The sequence below is a fragment of the Hesperophylax consimilis genome, chromosome 24 (assembly GCF_061612785.1).
Source record: "Hesperophylax consimilis isolate HC1 chromosome 24, BYU_Hcon_1.0, whole genome shotgun sequence".
Lineage (NCBI taxonomy): Eukaryota > Metazoa > Arthropoda > Insecta > Trichoptera > Limnephilidae > Hesperophylax > Hesperophylax consimilis.
In genome coordinates, this window is record NC_142859.1 from 21,805,691 (window position 1) to 21,828,455 (window position 22,765).

A 22,765-nucleotide genomic window follows, 5' to 3' on the forward strand; every position below is an offset into this window, starting at 1 on the left:
AACATCTAAAATAAACTGATCATATTAACTATTTAAAGTTATTTCTTCAAAACCATCAGGAATGTCCTCAGTAAAAAAGAGTTATTAAAGATCTACATGGCTCTTTGCCAATCGCTCTTAGAATACGTTATTATCGGATGCAAATGACAATATCCTAAAATTAATCATTAAAATCCAAAAATTCCTGTAAGAACTATCACTGACGAAAGCTTCAACAAACTTAACATAATGTCACTTAACCAACTCTACTCTAAAACAATACTCCTTTACATTCATAAATACAAAGCACAAGAAATACAACACACATATTACAAACACTAGATCTCAAGGTCAAAAACATATCCACCAAGCAACTACAACATACAACACTTTGGCATAAAAGATTTTTGTACTGTGGTACTAAACTCTACAATAAAATGCCACTCTCATTCAAAACTCACAACAATATTTTAACATTTAAATCTCAAATAAAAAGCTGGATACAAATCATAGGGAGATCAGAAATAGACAATATACTGACACAAACTACACACTGAACTGAAACCTCTCAACTGAACAACACTATTTAATATATTTATAATAACTTAAACTATCGATTTAGTAGTAAATTTGAATAATTTGTAAATGAAATTGTATACATTATATAATATACAAAGTACAGCCAAATTATGCATCTCGAAGTCTATTACACAAAACATTTTAACTATGGGTACAGTGCCTGTCGTAATGTTATCTCGCCTTACCTTAGATTGCTATACCTACTACATGTTATACTACATGATATACTACCTTACGCTATCTTACCTTGTGTATATTGAATTTTACTCAATTAATAAAATTGTCATGTAAATTTTTATGTCAGTTTTCAACGGAAATAAAATTCATCTCCTCTATTTTATAAATAGATATTCGATTTGATAAGATATATAGTAAGTTAAGTATTTACATTAATTTTGGCATATATGTATAAAGCGCCACTTACAATATAAATTAAGAGGAAGCTACAAAACAAAAATGTGTATATTCTTGGTTTACCTTATATTGTAGGTAATATCGCTTCACAATCGGAGTCTTATAGATTCGTTCGATTTCAAGCACAAAAATGGTTTTTATTTATTTTGTAAAAAATTTTATAAGAAAGCAAAAAAGTTAATCAAGTGAAACTGTCACAGATAATTTTAGCTATAATACTGTATTTTTTAAAGTTGTTTCCTTTACGCGTTCATTCATATCTATTGAAAATATGTTTTTTTTAGTAGTTTACATTTATATTTTTTATTGAGTAATTTATATATTTATTTTTATTCTACTAAAACGAAACGATAAGAAAATCTTTATCTTTTTCAAAAGCATATTTTTTCAATTTCATAATTTACACCAATTCGTGATTGGTGTTCAAAATAGTGATTTATCATTAAGCTTCGCCATGTATTTAATGAATATTAAAATAGCTTAGCATATTTGTGTTTGTATCGTTTCAGTGCCATCTAGCGGACACAAATTAAAGTTTTTTTGTATCAATGATTCATGAATTTATATTAATTTTATTTATATGGCCAATTTTGTTAGATTAAATTATTAATTACTACCTTGATTTACTTTAAGTCAAAGAGGCAACTGTTTATTATTCATCTTAAACAATTTTAAAACCTAAGTAATCGATTGACATCACAAACATCAAGAAGGAAATACCTAAATCAAATCAAAATGTTTGGTTAAACTTCCAAGTGAAACGATATTAATTAATTTTTTAATGATTTCATATTTATTTGAGAATGTATAGAAATTGCAGCTAGACACTAAAGGTGACGAACGCAGTACTCGCATAGATGCATTGCTTGCATATACCATATTATTTCAAACAAGTTACTTGGTTTTAGAAAGAAAATAAAAATTAATAGCACAAATTTTTAAAATACATCAGTCAGTAGCTGAGTTGGTATCGCGTTTGCTAAATGCTTTTAAATCACGATTAGGTAGCATATTATTCTCTTGCACGACCCCCTGCAAGTCATGTACTCGTAGATTGTTTTTTTTCTGTAGGCTTGTGGCTTTCAAAAGGACTCCCAAACTTAATAAAGATACCCATGGGCTCCTTCACAGCTGAAGACGGCCCCGTTTATAACCCAAATTATGCCGGGTACACGTCAGGTTGCACGTAAAAAATTCTAGTTTATTCTGACTACTTCCTTATACCTTCCCTGTAAGCTCTATAATAATATAAGCTGGCTCCCCAGCTGTTCTATGTTCGAGTATAATAATTGTAGATAAAATACCCATTTTTTTAAAGAAAAATTGGTTAAGGCGATGCCATGCGTAGCAATGCAAATTCATGTTTTTTTGGTTTGAAAATTTGAGCATTTAGAAATGTTTTAGATGCTTTAATTAAATACTGCGAGTAGAACACATCTTGGCATATGACCTGATGCAGTATTTTTTAAATAAGTCTTTTAATAAGCCTAGTAAAAATAATGTATCAGGCTTACTCCTTCTTTAGCCAACGTTTCGGACAGCATTGCAGTGTCCATCATCTTAAATAAGACATCTGCCCTGATGATGGACACTGCAATGCTGTCCGAAACGTTGGCTAAAGAAGGAGTTAGCGCAACACGGCATAATACCCCAAAAACAAATAACAAAAATACTTTTGGCCGTGAAAATCTTAAATCATATTTGAATGTATCAGGCCTATAAAAACTGCTTTCAAGTTCAAAATCTCCTACTTTCGAACGCATTTTAGTTTACGGTTTTATTGTATAATGTGGCAAATTGAGTTCTTTATAAAATGATCGCCTTAAACCGTTAAATCTCCGGATATAATCAGATTCAAACAAACCCCGGAGTCCGTACTTCGGTCGGCCGCAGTTTGTCCGTAACTTTTCTGGCAGCAAACAAGTTTAGTTTTGGATTCCCTCATTCCATGGGATCAACATCATTTGTGGTTTCGTTTCCGGTCCCAACTTTTCCCAGTTCAGTTCGTTTTCGGCAACTAAAGGTTCGGGTCTACGCTTAAAGCGTGGTACACACGCAAAGCTCACATCAAAAGTTAATGTACAGCGCATCATCTTTTCTACCGACACACGACGCTATCAAATATTTCTTCCTATGGTAGGAGAGGGGGTCAGTTGAATTCGAGAGCGGCCGAGGAACATAATTTCATCTGTCAAAGTGACAACTTTACTTACAGACAGCTTGAGCACGTTTTCGAAATGGATGATACTTGTCGCCTATTGCTGGATCTGTTGGACAGCTCATCCTCAGATGATGATGCCGCCAACTATATAATTATAAATGCTATTTATAAACTTTTTAGATTTTAAACAATCTGCGCGTAAATAGCGCATTTTCACATAACCTGACATAACCTCTCCGTCGAATCAGGAAATTCGCAGTTCGCACGCCGATCGACGAAAGCGACATATAATAAATTATTGTAAAATAAGCTCACGTCGATTTCCAAAAATGTCGAAGGCAAAGGCGGCAAGGACCAACACCAGGGCAGGGAACGAGAAGAGAGCACGAGAGCTGACGAGAGCAAACCAGATTACCCAGGAAAACAATTGAAAACAATCAACAAACGAACAAACTAGAAGCTTCTCTATGTAGGTATCAGGCCGTCCAACTTTATCAAAAAACCGAATGATATTACCATATAAACATACTGAGTTAAAAATATGATTAATTTTGAAAGGGCGAAAATTTGTTTACTTCAAATTCAAATATTGATTATATTTATATTTTAAATATATGTTAAGTATGTTTGCCAAATAAAGTTTTTTTTTATGTTTCTAAATTTACTAGCACACATGACGATATGAGCTAACATAATAAATAAGAAATGCATTATTAGGCTGCTTATGTCATGGCTGTCAAAGGGAACACGGAACTTAGTTGGTAGCTCCGTAATTAAAATGACCCCCTCTCCTTTTTACGGCGGAGAGGGGGACGCATAACTTTTCAAATATCGCGTCGGGAGCGGTTACGTAAAATAAATTCGGTTAGCGAAGTTCAGAACCACACTTATAGCGCGTTATCTTTTTACGTGTGTCGGGTCTGTATGGGATTGTATGGCGAGCGCTATTGTGCTTTATATTATCTGTTGATGTGAGCTTTGCGTGTGGCAGCAGCTTAACTTTTCAAATATCGCGTCGGGAGCGGTTACATAAAATAAATTAGGTTAGCGAAGTTCAGAACCACACTTATAGCGCGTTATCTTTTTACGTGTGTCGGGTCTGTATGGGATTGTATGGCGAGCGCTATTGTGCTTTATATTATCTGTTGATGTGAGCTTTGCGTGTGTACCAGGCTTAAGACATTAAACAGCTGATATTAACGCCCTAGCGACCGATTTCTTTTAAATTTGACATCCAACTTTGAACTCGATTTACTCGAAAACCGTATATCATATCCCTCTTTATCCTCACTGTGAGAGATATTTACCTTTGTCAAGAAGCTCACTGGTAGGAGCCCTGGCAAAATAAGTGATACCATTACAAAAAAAAGATACTGATATACTGGGCTATAATGGACCTAAGAAGCCAGGACCAGTTTTAATTAAATATTCGATAGCCGTATAAATTTTTTTAATCGGGCAACATTAGTCCCAAACTACACAAAGATACATAAAATGTCATTATATACGTGATATATCGTTGATTCTTTAGGATAATTAATAAATAAATTCAGCTCCGATTTATAATAATGTCTATATTCTAAGTGAGCACTTAACGTTATTTAAATAATGTAATAATAACACATAAAGTTCTTTAAAAACGACACCCGCACAACTTATCACTCGTAAGACCAGAATAGCAATGGCGCCGTTTGTTTACACGTTCTTTGCGGGAAACGAAAAAACTCATCATACGCCTTTTTACAGTAAGACGCGGGAGACGAGTTTACTCGTTTGGTTGCGCAAAGCGGTAAGGAGCTGAAAACTTGTAAACAAGGGGTTCTAAATGGGTGCGGGGTCATGTGTTTTCTATTGTCGGCGGTACCCGATCTATCTACCTGTCAATACAATGAGTTTGAAACACAACAAAAAACAAAAATAATAAAATCGTTGTCGCGTATGTTCCGCTCACAAACTACGCAGTGAATCGCGGTACATTTGCAATGTGCCCCTGCATAAAGGAAAGTGTTTCGAACGCTATCACACATTGAAGCACTATTAGGTTATAGTTTTTTTTTATATGTATTGAAAATTTATAAATAATCTTGTAATTTTGTATGAATAAATTTCGATATGTTATTTCGATTGTGAAATACTGTTTTTTCTATGATTCCCAAGAAAGTAGAAAGTTTTTGTTTATAAAAAATGGAACTACACATACATTGCTAAGTAAATAAATAGAGACATCTTTTAAAAGTAAAACACTGAAAGTTTCATCGAAAAATATCAAATAGATCATAAGATATGAATTTTTTGCGGAAAGTCTAATTTTGGCGCTAAAAGTTAAAAAAACATCCGCCCTTTGCCCCCAATTAAGCGATAAAATGCCCGACTATATAGTGTTAAAACCTTTCGCGCTCTCATTCTTGCATCACCTATCTCACTCTTCCCCACTACAATAAGTTTTCTTGAGTAAGTACCTATCCATCAATAAATGAAGCTTATTCGATATATTTGGTTCGCCGTAATTAATTGCTTTCCGGATTAATTGATTTGTGGCCAAGTTGGTCGGATAACTGAATTGCATTTCCGTTAATAATCAGTTTATTACCACCTAGTTTCACAATAATCCCATCATTAAATTTTACTGTGAAAGCATTTATGTTTTCCAAGTAATATTCAATTATAATGCTGTATCTAGAATTTTGAATTTAAAACTATACGAATAATAATATCGCAACCTACTTTCTTGAAAACTTGATAAAAATGTCAAGTGACATCAAATTTAATGATACCTACATTTTTACTGTAATTGCGTTAATTTAATTATTTAAAGCAAAAAACACTTTTTGTAAGATATGCTTTGAAATAATCAATTCTTTCAGGAAGGGCATACAAATGCAATATATATATACTGTATGATGATTGTTTCCAACATTGTATTTGTGTGCCTTTCTTATAATCATATTTATTTATTTTTTATTTTATATTATAGAAACGAACAGTACATGATTTACAGAGTTGAAACAATATACAGGAATAAGATACTTCATGTTGGGTACCTATGATATGTTTTCTTGTAATGTCTGCTAAGTGGTATGTTTATTCCTTAATTACCAGGTGACTTATGTAGTTTATAGGTGTGTGTGTGACGTGTGTAATGTATGTATGAGTGTTTTTGTGTGTGTGTGTCTGTATGTATGCGCATTGAATAGTTTAAATTATTGACATGATGCCACGTTTGAATTTGGGCAGTGAATCCGTAAAAATATCAATGTTAGAGTTAAGTTATTATGTATAATCAAGTTGCTTATTTACATTATATTATATTATATTTTAGAGCACAACTTGTAAGTTGTGTTTTGTTGACTTTCTCTGCCATGTCTTCTGTCAATTTTTCACTTTGTTGTCAATGTTGAAATCTTGTATTTTTGCTTCTTATAACAATTTTAGTAGGATACTACGCCTTTCCATAACGCAGTGCTAAAAGATTGTTAAATTGTAGAGATGAATGAAGATGGACAGTCCTTTGTTAGATTAAATTTATTCAAAAATTCAAGATGTACACGCGACATAAAATTAAGAAGTTAAGGCGAAGCTTGATGCCAAATCACTATTTTAATTAATCTTTATAACGAATTGGTGTATATGATGGTGATTATGAATACCAAAAAATATGCTTTAGATAAATTTAAGGTTTTCCTATCGTTTCGCTCGAATAGAATACAAATAAAAAAATAAGTTACTCAGTAAAAAAATATAAATGTAAGCTACTAAGAGATTTTTTTTCAATAAAAATGTATAAACGCATAAAGGAAATAACTTTCAATAAGATTATCTGTGACAGTTTCACTTGATTAACTTTTTTGCTTCCTTATAAAAATAGTTACAAAATAAATAAAAATCAGTTTTGTGCTTGAAATCGAACGTTTCTAGACTCCGTTTGTCAAGCGATTTTAATGCATATGTAGTGGTACGCAACTACTTCATTCGAACCAAATTCTAGAAGTCTCGATTTTTCCAAACAAGCTTCTTGGATGTTCTTTTATTTATTTGTTTGGAAAATTCTACATAGCAACCAAATTGTTCCAGAAGCTTCTTCACCTTTTAAAAGCGACAGCATGAAGAATCTAGTTAGACAGTCAGTCATCAATCTGCCATCAGTTAACAAGGTGCTCAACGAGTGATAATCCGCGCACCTCACTTGCGCGAAGGACATTCTTCCCGGCTCTGCTCATGGACTCCATCGGGACATCATCATAGCGCTTTGGCCCAGATCGCCGTCCCTGGCCAACGCTACATGGATTACAGCGCCCTGGTTCCAGCGTCTCTGACCAGCGCTTCATCCACTCACCATGACCACCACGAGGACACGTAGCATTCTCACTGGTCTACTCAGCTCCCGCTCAACCGCCTACAAGGTCCACCGCACCTTCGGCCTTCCCGTCAGCACTGGAGTACTGATTGCCAAGATCGCCAGTGCCTGACAGTCAACGAGTCCGGTCACTAGCGCCCGGCGTCGACTCACAGACCCGCGCTTGACCTGCCATCACCGCCTGCATCCGGAGGATACTACATCTGTCCAACGTCATCTCATCACGGCTACCTGACTCCACACAAATAAACACTCTGACCTTCACAACATCTTTCATTTCAAACCACCGCACTTTGGTGATCTGGTGAGTGGGCACGGAATGAAAGATGTTGTTGTGAAGGTCAGAGTGTTTATTTGTGTGGAGTCAGGTAGCCGTGATGAGATGACGTTGGACAGATGTAGTATCCTCCGGATGCAGGCGGTGATGGCTGGTCAAGCGCGGGTCTGTGAGTCGACGCCGGGCGCTAGTGACCGGACTCGTTGACTGTCAGGCACTGGCGATCTTGGCAATCAGTACTCCAGTGCTGACGGGAAGGCCGAATGTGCGGTGGACCTTGTAGGCGGTTGAGCGGGAGCTGAGTAGACCAGTGAGAATGCTACGTGTCCTCGTGGTGGTCATGGTGAGTGGATGAAGCGCTGGTCAGAGACGCTGGAACCAGGGCGCTGTAATCCATGTAGCGTTGGCCAGGGACGGCGATCTGGGCCAAAGCGCTATGATGATGTCCCGATGGAGTCCATGAGCAGAGCCGGGAAGAATGTCCTTCGCGCAAGTGAGATGCGCGGATTATCACTCGTTGAGCACCTTGTGAACTGATGGCAGATTGATGACTGACTGTCTAACTAGATTCTTCATGCTGTCGCTTTTAAAAGGTGAAGAAGCTTCTGGAACAATTTGGTTGCTATGTAGAATTTTCCAAACAAATAAATAAAAGAACATCCAAGAAACTTGTTTGGAAAAATCGAGACTTCTAGAATTTGGTTCGAATGAAGTAGTTGCGTACCACTACACATATTACCTTCAATATAAAGCAAACCAAGAATATACACATTTTGGACTTGTAGCTTCCTCTTAAGGCGACATACATAAGTCTCTAATAACGGGAGTTATCTCGATGCTCACATTTTAGTTAAATTAAAATAGGTATGAACAAACACAGTTTTTTTTAATGTCGCCAGATTTGTGTCCTATTTTAAGTCTTGTCTTATTAAATATTTTCATAATAGTCGCTTACACCTATCAGTCGCTTACACCTATGTAGTAGTTTTTTTATTAGGGTTCTCCTTCCATCATTCGTATTTATATAATATCTCGTTGTTTGGTTTAGTGTCGAGATATCCAGGTTTGGATTCCGTATAGATTGATACACCAACCATTCTTATTTGTTGTCACGTATTCCGGTGTAACCGTTCGTACGGGGATCTTATCGCTTTTTGGTGGCGATTCTTGGAATGTATCGGCTTAAGCGACTAGTTGCACAAATTGCTGACAAATGGATGCTTTAGTGTTTTCAATGTCTTCTTTATTGTTCTAATGCCGTCCTTTTTCAGACAAGGGTGCGGAAGAAGTGTGTACCTCGACCTATTCAATTTCAAGCAGGTTTTGATCTGTCAGTATATCAATGAAGAACATTTATCCGAGAAGTTGTTTGGATATGCGGTTAATGGATCCTTTCGTTAGATCGATAGATTAACTTCCAAAAATGTTTAGTCGTATGCTTTACAAGGGCACACAAGACCATATATTTTAATTACAAAATGAAAGATACGTCACTCAAGCACATGGTGATTCGCAAGTACTTAGGAATTGTGTACGACATTCGCTTAACATATTGAAAAGATTATTCACGCTCATATTGAAAAGATCTGTAAATCAGCTACTAAGATGTTGGGTTTTGTCATACACAATTCAAAAGACTTGACCAACCTTGCAGTTATAAGGCTGCTTTACTTTAGCTTAGTGCGTAGCATTCTCGAGAGTGGATCTCAGGTATGGGGGCCAGAGTACACTGTCTATGTACTAATTGTCGAGAAGATACAAATGAAGTTTTTACGATACCTCTACATGAAAGAGTTTGGTTATTACCCATGGCTGTTTCCAACAGCATTTATCTCTGGAATGCTGGGTGTATGCAGCATTAGTTCCAGAAGGGATGTTGCATTTCTCCTGATGGCGTATAAGCTTCTAAACGGTTTAGTATCAATACCAGACATTTTGGCTAAAATAGGATTCTATGTCCCGGATAATTTTGTGCGAGGCCGCCAACACAGGCTTTTGATTCTTCCTAGGTGCAGAACTAACTTACCAATGGTGATGTCATTGGGAAACATCACTATGTTAATTAACTGCCTCGCAGGATATGTGGATATTTTCCACATGTCATTAAACGTGAAATATTATTCAAGACTTAACCTAAATTTGAAACTTTTTTTTGTCCCACTTATGAAAGTATTTGTTATTGACTTTTTTGTAATCTTTAATTACCGATATTGCAATGTACTGGTTTATACTGTTTTTGCAAATAAATAAATCTTTTCTGGTTGTTTTAATCCACTATTGTAATAGCGCCCCTTTTCATACAAGACGCATTTAATCTGTATGTGTTAGATGGATGCCCTGATGTTTTTTTTAATGTCAATTATTCTAATTGACCTCTTTTTCCAGACAAGGTGCGGAAGAAGTACTCCAACTTGGGCCATCTCGTGGTGGCAGTGCAGTTGGAGAGGGCCGGCGGCGGGCTGGGTCTGTCGCTGGCCGGCCACAAGGATCGCTCGCGCATGGCCGTCTTCGTCTGCGGACTGCGGCCTGGGGGGGCGGCATCACGCGCGGGGGGAGTGCTGGTGGGGGATGAGATACTGGAGGTGAGTTAACATCAAATCCTCATGACAACAGTAACAAAACAGAACAGAACAGTAACTAAACAGAACAGTAACAAAACAGAACACAACATTAACCAAACAGAACAATAAAAAAACATATATCTATCCCTTATTAACTTTAACATACCTTTGAGACGTACACGACATACAGTGCTATTCCACACGCTAAATTATAAAACAAATGCAGCATCTAATTCGACAATTAACCGAGCTCTTCATACTCTAAATAATTGACATTTTTTCGGATTCAATGTCCAAATTCAAACGTGGCATCATGTCAATAATATAAACTGTTCAATGCGCATACATACAGACACACACACACACACACACACAAACACTCACACATACATTACACACACACCTAAATACTACACACGTCACCTGGTAATTAAGGAATAAACATACCACTTAGCAGACATTACAAGAAAACATATCATAGGTACCCAACATGAAGTATCTTATTCCTGTATATTGTTTCATCTATGTAAATCATGTACTGTTTGTTTCTATAATATAAAATAAAATAAAAATATAGGAATAGTGATAAAACAGAACATTAACAAAACAGAACTGTGATGAAATAGAACGTGCAAGTTGCTCGTTCACTGATGAAATTCATGACAATCAGACTGTTTTTAATATTAATCCTACACAGCCCCGAGTAAAATTTCCCTCGTCATCTTTAGGGATGCTGTGTGAAGGATCTTTTTAAGGAACACAAGGATAGGAAATTCAGGGAAGGAAAAGTATATGAGGGGTGGGTAGGAAACTAAGGGTCAGTATGTCCTGGAGTGACGTATGAATCCATCCCTTCCACTGAGATGTAAGGCGATGGGTCGAGATAGTCCGGCTGAAGATGTTAAAAAATGTCTCCCTCAACCGGCATCACCCAAATCCACCTGTCACACAGTTGGTGGGCAGATGCACCTGCCGTTAAGACCTGAAAAAACCTCGCCCCATGAACCCGAGTACACCAGCTAAGTCACAAAACGTGGCGGAACACTTAGGGAGACGTATGGAAGAGGTGTTGGTTATCAAAGATAAGGGGTTCCCGGGACGACGGTACCCATGCCCGCCTACCAAATTGGGAATTGAATTTCCCTTTTATGCCGTGAAAACTAATATATAATCTTCTTCTTTATTCTATTGCCATAAAAAAAATATGAAAGGAAAAATAATGGTAAACTTCGTTCCTAGTCCGTCACTGGTTCCGTTATGAAGAAATGTAAATAAATTTGTTTTTCGGCTATGCGATTCGTGGAACTATTCTGTTTGCGGATGTATTCATTTATAAGGTACATAAAGCATGAAGTTATAATGGCCGAATGATGTTGACAAAAACATTCAACATAGCCTAAATAAATATTTTATGACCAGGCTACCTAGACCTTTAGTAGGGATACTTGGAACATAGTATAACCAATTACCTACCAACAAAATTATGCATGATTCGACGTTTTGATAAAAACTACAATTATTTTGAACAATTTTTCACAAAATAAAACTTTTATAGACAGTTTGAAATGTTGACAACATTTTATAATTCTCGATAAAGCCCCTAAAGTTTTTTTCCTCATAAATTGTGAATTAATAACTTTATGTTTGTATTTTTTTTAAATTAACCATTTAAAAAAAAAATATTAGTAAATTTATTGATTTTTTTGTTTGATTTCACCAATTGTTAAAAATTATGAATTAGTAACTTTATGGAAGTTTTATTTTATTTAACTTTTTTTTTAAAATTGTGAAATAGTAACTTTATGTTAGTATTTTTTTAATTAACCATTTTAAAAAAATGAATTAGTAAATTTATGGATTTTTTGTTTAATTTCACCAATTGTTAAAAATTATGAATTAGTAACTTTATGGAAGTTTTTTTTATTTAACTTTTTTTTAATTGTGAATTAGTAACTATATGGAAGCTTTTCTCTGTATTTAAGAATTTCTAAAAAAGTTATTTTACTTTTTTACTTCTAAAATCAGGTAGAATCACCCCCCTATCTATACTTATGTATAGGTCAGTGGTGGATATATCTAGTTCATTTAGCACGCGCTCTGTCTTACTTACACTAGCCTGACTTGGTATATCGCTATCCCATTTGAAATTCAAATCGATGATGAAATACAGATTTTGATTGGAAGTTTAAGGATTTTTTTCTTCTTCTTTATTCTGTGGGCTGAAAAGAGTGGAGGGTTTGAAGGAGATGGGCAGGAGGAAGGTTTGAAAATATCTAGTGGTGGTCTTTCTCTTATGTACGCTCCACGGAGACGATCATAGGTTATTTTCACTGACGTTTTTTTTTATTATAGAAAAAAAAAAACAAAAAAAAGATTATGTTGACGAATAAATTTTCACAGTCTTTATAGAAAATTTATTCGTCAGCATAATTTTTTTTATTCTAGAAAAAAAAAAACAAAAAAAAAAAGATTATGTTGACGAATAAATTTTCTATAAAGACTGAGAGACCATGCTATAAGCACGCTATATTTGCGTGGCTTTACCTATTTCACCATATCGCTAGCCATACTTACAGCACCCTTGAGGTGATTTTGCACAAAAACGGCGCTATACAAGTCATACAATTATTATTATCATTATTAATATTCCTGTTAAAAACGGGACTGGAGGCCTGAAACGAATAATTTGAAAATTTTCTAACAAACTATCAGTAAAGCACGAATATATACATATTTTTATATTTTATTTTATAGATTTTTAAATATTACAATTTTTAACTAACATACTAGGCCCGTGTTATGGTAGTCATACAAATTATACAATGTGAAAAAAAAATTACAATAAAATATTAAAATGAGTTAAAATAATTTAAAGGTGAAGATACAATATGTATTTTATTAAATTAATTTTTTGAAATAGTTTTAGGAAGTCTTCAGAAATTCTTTAAAGAATTCACACACCATTCAAATATCCGACGTTGAACACCTATAGTAAAAAGGAATTTCTTATTAGTTGATCATATAGATATCATATGACATTGCAAATGTCAATCGCTTAAGGTTAAACGCAACGCTCGTTGTATTCTACGTGTTCACAGATGGCGTTAATTAATTAATTTTGTTTAAATACGCTTTTGCAAGGTATTGCTTTACAATATTAAGACAAATTATTTGTTTGCGCCCTCATATACGCAATATGAATATGAATAAATAGTTTTGTCCATATAAAAACTCAATTCTATCGAGAAAGGCATACAAATACAATATTTTACCGATGATTCAATCCAATATTGTATTTGTATGCCTTTCTCGATAGAATTGAGTTTTTATATGGACAAAACTATTTATTCATATTCATATGGCGTATATGAGGGCGCAAACAAATAATTTGTCTTAATATTGTAAAGCAATACCTTGCAAAAGTGTATTTAAACAAAATTAATTAATTAACGCCATCTGTGAACACGTAGAATACAACGAGCGTTGCGTTTAACCTTAACCCTAGAAAGATAATCATATTGTGTAGTACGGAAAAGATACTCATGCGTAAAATTGACGCATGTGTTTTATACAGCTGCAGGTCGAGGTTTATTTATTTATTTCAATAAATTTTATGTGATTATTCATTTACACATATAGGAATAATAATATTAAAGATGGTTTACTTATACTCCTTTATTTATTATTAAAAAAAACAAAAACTTTAAACTTATTCTATAAATCAACGAAATTCTTTAACACTTACTCTTTCATACGAAAACTTATTTTTTACTACAATTATCATCCTTTTTAGTACAAAGGCAACAATTAGCTTATCTTATATACATTAGGAACATATGGTAAGTTTTTAGATTCTCACGGCCAAAAGCATTTTTGTTGTTTGTTTTTGGGGTGTTATGCCTTGTTGCGCTAACTCCTTCTTTAGCCGACGTTTCGGACAGCGTTGCAGTGTCCATCATCAAGGCAAATCCGGTTGATCCGAAGATGTGTTATCCGAAGACATCTTCGGATCAACCGGATCTGCCATGATGATGGACACTGCAACGCTGTCCGAAACGTCGGCTAAAGAAGGAGTTAGCGCAACACGGCATAACACCCCAAAAACAAACAACAAAAATTAGGAACATATAGTTATATAAAAAAATCAGTTACAAACAGCTTTGGCACATATCATCAAAGTTACGTAAAAGATAATCATGCGTAATTTTGACTTACGCTCAAAATCGGTGACACTTAGGTACTTTATCGACACGTACAGTACATGGCAGCTCTCAGCGACCAATGAGATGTCCTAAACGCACAGCTATGGATTCGCGCTATTTAGAAAGAGAGAGCAATATTTCGCGAACGCATGCGTAAATTTTACGCAGACTATCTTTCTAGGGTTAAAGACGTTTAAAATTGCGATGGTTTAAATAACTAATAAATAAAATAAAAACATATTAAATTATGTTTCTAAATCTTCCAGGCATTTTTTTATACAGATATTGTATCTACATCATAATTTATTTATTTTCATGCTAAATTCAATTTGGGAAGCGGGTATGGGTTCCGCCGCCCGGGGAACCATTTATTGGATAACCAACTCCTCTGTCATAGGTCACCCCGAGTGATTTGCTAAGTTTGGTCAATTAGCAGGGGTGCTTGGGTTCATTCGGTGAAGCATGTCCAGGTCTTAGCGGCGGATGCACCTGTCTACCAGCAGTGTGGTTGGCCGGATAGGTAGAGGTTGGTTCAGGAGACCCTTTGACCTCTCCAGCTGATAGCTCTCAATCATCGTCTTGCACCGCAGCGGGAGGGATGGATTCACACTTTCGTCACTCCTGGACACACTGACCTCTAGATTGCTACCCACCCCTCAAACCTTTTTCTTTCCCAAAACAAACCATTTCTTATCCTTATATTATATATTATTTATTCGGTTAATCTTTCTGACTATCTAGCGTAGTCGATCGTTAAAGAATTTATCGATAATTTCGGTAACTTGTCATAGTTCCCGAGTGTGACTGCAGATCGCCAACGAACAAACCACAGTTCACAACGACTGTACTTAGTTGACTGACAAGTGTTCTTAATATATTTGACGTTAACTGTTGATTGAAGGTTAGCGATCTGCAGTCGTCCGGGAACGATGACAAGTTATCGATATTAAATAAATACTGCTTGATTCCCAGATGCTCCTAGCTTTAAATACACCCGTGATATTAATAATTTTATGGTAATTTGGTTTGTTCCAGGTGAACGGAGTGGTGCTCCATGGAAGATGTCATCTGAACGCCTCCGCAATCATCAAAGGCCTGGCTGGGCCTGTCTTCAAAGTTATCTTACTCAGGTATTTATATCATCACCTTGTGTTTTGTATCTTATCATCAGGTACCTACATTAAATTTTATGCTCGTCTTCAGAGGATAATCAATCATAAACACAGGATAATCCTAGAGAGGTTAAAAGTTGAAGTGTAAACAATGATACCATGTAAATAATCAATAATGGGGCTCACACACTTGCGCTGTACTCTCGTATCTTGACCTATTTCAGCATATGGCTCGCCCACAGACATATGAATATATAGACTAGAAATTAAAGGTGAGGGGTAAAATCAACTGTTGAAGAACGAAGGGGGTAAACCTGACTGTGATTCGTCAATAAATCAATCTGACAGTATATAGGCATCTCGCATTATAATATCACCATTTAGTTCTTAAAAGTAAAATCTGCTTTTGAATGAATAGACATTTTTACATGGGAGCGCAAATTACTCGCCACGTTATGAACAAATTTGCGAAGTCCAAATTCGGCAAAAAAAAATTTCTTCTATTTTCAGAGTCGAATATTTTTTTTACGTATTTAGTTAAGACACTTTTATAAGTGTTCATAATTTACTTCCCAGTAACAACGATGCGCACACTTGAGAATCGCTACATTCGACCAATGTTGGCTCGATGTGATAGTATATGTTTCTACAACTGATTCATATTATTCGACGTGAATAAGCTTAAAATGATGCTTACATATGGAATGTAATACGACAATTGGGTTTATTCTCTTTTTCACATCTATTTTTACAAGTTTTCATATCACAAGCCACTATTTTGCCGTGTTATTTCATAAAATGCCTCGACCATAGCTCGACGCTAGTTCGAACAAGAATGATGACGTCACATATTCTAGACTCACGGGAGGCCATACGCGAGCCCAGCCGGCTCCAATGGAACCGGTATGGGGAGTGGGGAATAATACGCTTTTAATCACTTAGGGCAGGTCTACTAATATTCATATGTCTATGGGCTCGCCATTGAAATATATTCATTCTCATTGGTTATGTGGGCGAATGATGTACTGAAATGGGATAAACCATGAGAGTATAGCGTGGTCTGTCACATACATAAACAATATTAGAAATTTATCACAATCTGATCGGTCTAATTTATTTTTGTTACACAGCGGAAAAATTAACAATTCACCGCTAAACGGTCATCGCGGAGGAAATTATATTTATTTGAAAGTGTGTGCTTTTTAAGGCGATGCTCTACGTTCTGTAATATTTTGAATCGAGCCACCATCAATAACACTCCTTACGTAGATGGCGATAAGGCTTAAATTCCCGCTTAACACAATCCGGATGTTTTGATTTAGGAAAGAAAAAAACATGGCCAAAAAGTGCCTTTTATTTTATTTTGTGGATGTTCAGGCACAAATATTTAAATGTTTTCCGATCATTTTATAAATAACCTAATTTTCCACATTATACAATAAAATCATAACCGAAAATGGGTTCGTAAGTAGGAAATTTTGAACTTTACAGGAGTTTTTATAGGCCTTATAAATTTTTTTTCTGGGCTTATAAAAAGACTAATGTAAAAAATACTTGATTATTTCAAAGGCCAAGATGTGTTATACTCGCGGTATTTATTTAAAGCATCTGAAACATTTCTAGGCGACCAAATTTTCAAACCAAAAACACATGATTTTGCATTACTACGTAGTGCATCGCCTTAAATTATTTATTACCTACAAATAATACCCAAGTATTAAAAGGAATTATATTAAATAACAGTGAGGTTAGGTTAGGTAAGGTTAGGTGAGTTGTGGGTCGGTAAATTTTCCGCAGTGAATTGTGTATGGAATGATATTCCTAGAATCATCTGGAAATTTTATACCTACCTGGAGAAGAAAATTGTATTTTTTTAAAATAATGAAGACAATGTTAGCGATTATCAAACGAAAATTTGAAACAGATAAATGAGAAAAAAGGACGCATCGGGGATTTGAAGCTAGGACCTTCGTCTTGCCGAGACGCTGCCCTACCAACTGCACTAATCTCTCCCAATTTTCTTCAGTCATATTTAAATGTATCATACTTCGAATTATTCGAACTGCCATCATTATCTTAATTTTCTTTGCGCATATTTTTATTGGTAGCTATCTTTATGTATAATCCCAAGATTCAACTAAAACTAAATGCAATCTAGATAGTGACTTGGATAATTATATATCCCATTTCTAATATGCGACATCTATTGAACTTTCTGCAAGTCTAGGATTAATATATATATTTATTTTTTTGGAATAAGGTAATGAGTAAAACATCAGATTTTAATATTTAATTATTGAAGATAGTATTAGCGATTCTCAAACTAAAATTAGAAAATGAAAATCAGGATTTAAAAAAAAACTTGAGTCTTTTAAAAACACATTGTTTTTAGAAAAGATTACCTACAACCTACAAAAATCATGGATGTAAAGCACTCCATAAAATTGAGAAATTATTCTTATATTTGGGCATGGTATAATTTTTATTTATATTTTTATTATTGGCACGAAATCTTTACACCGTTGTTACAGTGAACAATGATGTTCACCCATATACCCACATTGAAACAATAAATTTACAAGATTTATTTTGTTTACAATAAATAACATACAAACATAATTAGATAACTTTAACTTATTACAAATTAGAAAAAGTGTTATAGTCAATTAAATATTATTAATAACCAATTTCTTTTAAAGTTTTCACATTAATATCTTTATTCATAATATTTCTTTGTTATTCAGACATCTGGGATTATTTTGTTTTCGTTTTTAAAGGTTAAATTTTTAATGCAAGAATTATCTTACCCAAATTTTATTAATTTTATATAATTAATTTTTTTTACAAAAAAGGCTAATTAATCATCTCTTATTATTATATTTTTGATAGTAAACTAATGTTTATAAGACAAGGTTTTTTATGCATGGCACAAATTATTAATTATTAGTCGTCTGAAATGATTAATAAAAATTCTAAATTGCTTAAAATAATTTGTTATCTCTTATTGTAGTATTTTTTTTCTAAATTTGTGATTGTTTACTAAGTTTTATTGAAACGTGTTGATAATTTTCATTAGATAGTTATGTAAAGAATATTTGTTATTTTATTTTATCGAAATGAGGCCACCCCGTAATTTTTCTATTGTTGAAGAAATGTTTGTTTTTATTTAAGTATGTCCAACTAAAAGAAAAATAAAATGTTGATTGAAAAATTTTACTCGATTTATTTTCCAGGAGACCTCAATCCATTGAGGACGTAGCTGTAAAACCCATCACACAATTTCCTGTTTCTTTAGAAGAGGAGGTAAGTTTATTTTTCTTCAATGTGTTATAAATTATTCCTTCTAATTTAGAAACATAAAGTTGAAAATAATAAATCATGAAAAAGTGTCACAACTTCAAAAAATACCCATCGGGATACCACAAGGATTTAAAAAAGGGGCTGTCTAATCAGTTTTAATTCTGGCGATGGCATTTATTTTTCTGTACTAGGTATATATGTTTTCTATCACATATATGTTTTACTTATGGGATATTTCACCACCCTCTCTATAACTATCTTTATATACAGATACGGTTTATTGATAAATACTCGGATTAATTATCCGATATGATCCACTGCCATAGGTTCGAGTACGGAATAGTAATTTCGTTCTTTATAAATATACCAGCTGTATAAATATACCCGGCGTTACACGGGTTTTTGAATGATTTGGGGTAAAGTTTTGAGGTTGTAAATTCTAGGATAAACATTGCCTTTTCTCTACTTTTTATAAATATAATATGCATGCATTGTATTGTTAGATAATGGGTTTCCACGGAATCGAACCGCGTGGGGAAATGAAATATACAATATTCAAGAATACCGGGCTAGCTCAAGCAGGTTCCGTTTCTTTAGTTCGTTTGTATGAAGAGAGAACAGCCGCCTCCTATAGGTGGATAGAACAAAGGGGTTTCTTGGAAATAAAACACATGGTGCTTTTAAATGCCTCCAAGAAGACCTATTGAAACTTTGAAAGTTTTTATTGAATATTGGATTAGTAAAAAAAATTCACGTGATAAATAATTTGGGTTTGATCCAGGCTTTACTAAAAATTAGCTGATTTAACTTATATAATATTCTATTTGTTCTTGGTAAAAAGTTTCGTTGGGAAGTTGTAATAAATCATTCAGTTTTTAAAAAGCAATATCATAATCGTATTACCTATTATTTATGGCAAAAAAAATAATCCACATCGTCCAGTTTGGCGTTTAGGCACCCCAAGTTTGGTTATAAATTTCTTCAAGCTTAAATCTTTTGCTGAGAAATGGTGCTTTTAATAAATCTCATCGTTATAAAAGGTTGGTAAAGTAAGATAGGGTTAACTGAGCCATAAAACAAGGAGGAAAATTGTGTTTCCATAATAGAATATATAATATTAATATTATTATCGCCTGAATTTTATGTCCGTCGTTAAAATATTTTTCAATCAAAATCTCAGAGCTCCTCGAACTACTACCGACATCTATCTTTTGAGCAATTAATTAAATTATTGGTTTGCGTGATTGCCGCCAGGTGGATTTAATTTCTCCAATCGATGAAAGTACCTACTCGACCTAATGCGAAATGGGGATTCGAACTATTTCTATGTTTTCAATGCTACGGACGCTGCGGTAAACATCGATTTATTTAATATTTTATAGATTATATCGATTTCAGTTATTTTATAATGTTACTCTTGAAACTTGAAAGCGAATTTTCAATTCATTTTCATTTCATTTTAGGTAAGCCATCAATGATTAGGTCCGAATTATTATAACTACCTAAAACCAAGTTATATAGTGCGAGGTGATATCTGGGCAAATTTCCCTAGTTATGGGGATATCTTGGTGAAAATTGACTTCAAAATATCACAACAAACAATGTGTTTGTCTGTGAATACTTTGGGGTATTTTGTGAGGCTGAAGGAATAGGGAATGCATAGAAGGAGAAGGATTAGAGGGAGGTAGGGAAGTGCCAAGTCTGACAGAATGATAAAAATCTCACTCAGAAGGCATTATAAGAACCTATCATTATAACATACATCTCATTTTAGGTCATGCAGTAAAAATAATTACTCCATTTGTAAAACATGTTTACTGGAATTTATTTCAAGGTCAACTGGTTTGGTGATCTTTTGAATTTTTTAATACGTTTGATCTTTTTCCTAAGGACGGGTTGTTTCGGAGAATTTGAACAATTCATCAAATTTCAACGTTGATTTTCAAGTACTGTGAAGGATTTTTTCAATTTTTGCTTTTATTTCAGTTCTGACAAGCAACTAGCATATAATGATATAATATCAGAACTTGAATAGTACTTTCACAGATCCCGAAAATGAACGTTGAAATTTGATGAATTGTTCAAATTCTCCGAAACAACCCGTCCTTAGTCTTCTATTTTTGAATAATTTATTCAGCTATCCTGGTTTTAAGATATTTGCAGAAATAAACTAATACTTCTGTCAATAGTAAACTTCGCGTGATTTATTTATTTATTTCACGCCTATTAAGGCTTTTACATACATATATATAAAAAATATTAACGATTTTATACATGAAAATAGTGCAGGCGACTATTTAAAACAATTGCAGAAAAATAACTATAAAGTCAAAATATCACTGAACTTGATCTACACAGTATGTAGGCACAAAACATAAAAAATCCAAAATATTTTTTTCTGTTTCAGTTTACAAAATTATTATGTGTTAGTCAAATCAAATCAAATACCTTTATTAAAATATTCCACTACTTGATGAAGAAAACTTCAATAGGGTATGCTTATATATTGAAATTGATGTACTAAATATATCAACAACATCGTAGTATTTGTTTCCTAGCTGTTGAATCCGTCGCATAGGAGTGTGATATTGGGACGTTGAAATAGAATTGCTACAATAATATGGTTGTTGATGTTGATTACTCGGATTTGACAGCTCGCAACAGTTGCAACGCTCATGCACTTAGGTGGAATAAAAAGGCACTATCAAAAAGCTACCATGTGGTTAACAAGGGGTTGAGTCAAAACACGCTTGACATTTTTGCTACTAGTCGTCCTTGTGCTCAGCTGTGGAATGCTTTGCCGGCTTCTGTTTTTCCTCCCTCCTACAATTTGGGTATCTTCCAGACCCAGGTGTACTGCTTCATATATATTATTTTTCAACCTGTTGTGTTTGAAAAATAAAACAATTTTTAAAAATTAAAGTTAATTTCAAATACAGAAATCTAAAAGACATTTTTATCTTGTTTCTGAAATATTTTTTTTATTTTACGAAATCTTCAAAATGAAGAAATATATAGAACATTTAAAATAACTTGGAAAAATTCCCATTTTCGATGAGAAATTATTAATGTTTCCAGTTTATACAACAGATAAACAACCCTCTTTGGCTGGATGGACTTTGTTCCTTTATCAATTGAATAAAAATTTCACTACTTTCACTAAGGCTGTAGGTACATCTATATCCTGTATACTGAGTACACAGGACTCGAGCTGGAGGTATTTTTAGCAGCGTAATAAGTTGTGTGTTATTATCAAACAGCTGTTAAGAAATATTAAGGGTTCTAATTCTCCGTTATTTTTATGAGAATATTCCTTATAATTTATAATCTACACTTTTATCCCACGTCTTGCTCTACATATCATAACATATGTATCTACTCTTCGTACTATATCTCACCTGTGTCAGGTCGTATACATCACTTTCATCATTTTCTTATCTGAGTGCGACACTTTAAACACGCCCACACCTCTGCGCTAAATAAAAATGAGATTTATTTATTTATTTATTTAACGCCCAGAGGGCTTTTACATGGTTGGTAGTAAAAATTAAATTTGACAGATACTTTGAAACATAAAAAATAAGAATAAAATTACATTTGATAAAAGCTATGCAACAAGTCATACAAATACAAGAAACAAAAACAGAAAATTACAGCTATTTGTAGGTTTACATGATGTGTTTAGGAGTATTCTTGAAATAAATGTTTTAAATGATCCACAAAACTTGCCAAGTTGGTATTGAATATGTCAACATCACCCAAGTAATGATTTCCAATGATGTGAAGTCGTTGTATCGGAGAGTGGGCAATGTAGTTACGCTTATGT

General features: G+C 34.0%; 1 protein-coding gene across 1 annotated transcript in view; it reads left to right on the top strand.

The window, feature by feature from the left end:
• LOC149412080 (multiple PDZ domain protein-like) overlaps positions 1 to 22,765 on the top strand; it is a 402,130-nt gene that overhangs the window by 279,350 nt on the left and 100,015 nt on the right. The window contains exons 19-21 of the mRNA XM_089646295.1: positions 10,150 to 10,346; positions 15,563 to 15,657; positions 18,873 to 18,942. Coding sequence (XP_089502421.1) covers positions 10,150 to 10,346; positions 15,563 to 15,657; positions 18,873 to 18,942 — 362 coding nt within the window. The remainder of the gene's footprint in view (positions 1 to 10,149; positions 10,347 to 15,562; positions 15,658 to 18,872; positions 18,943 to 22,765) is intronic.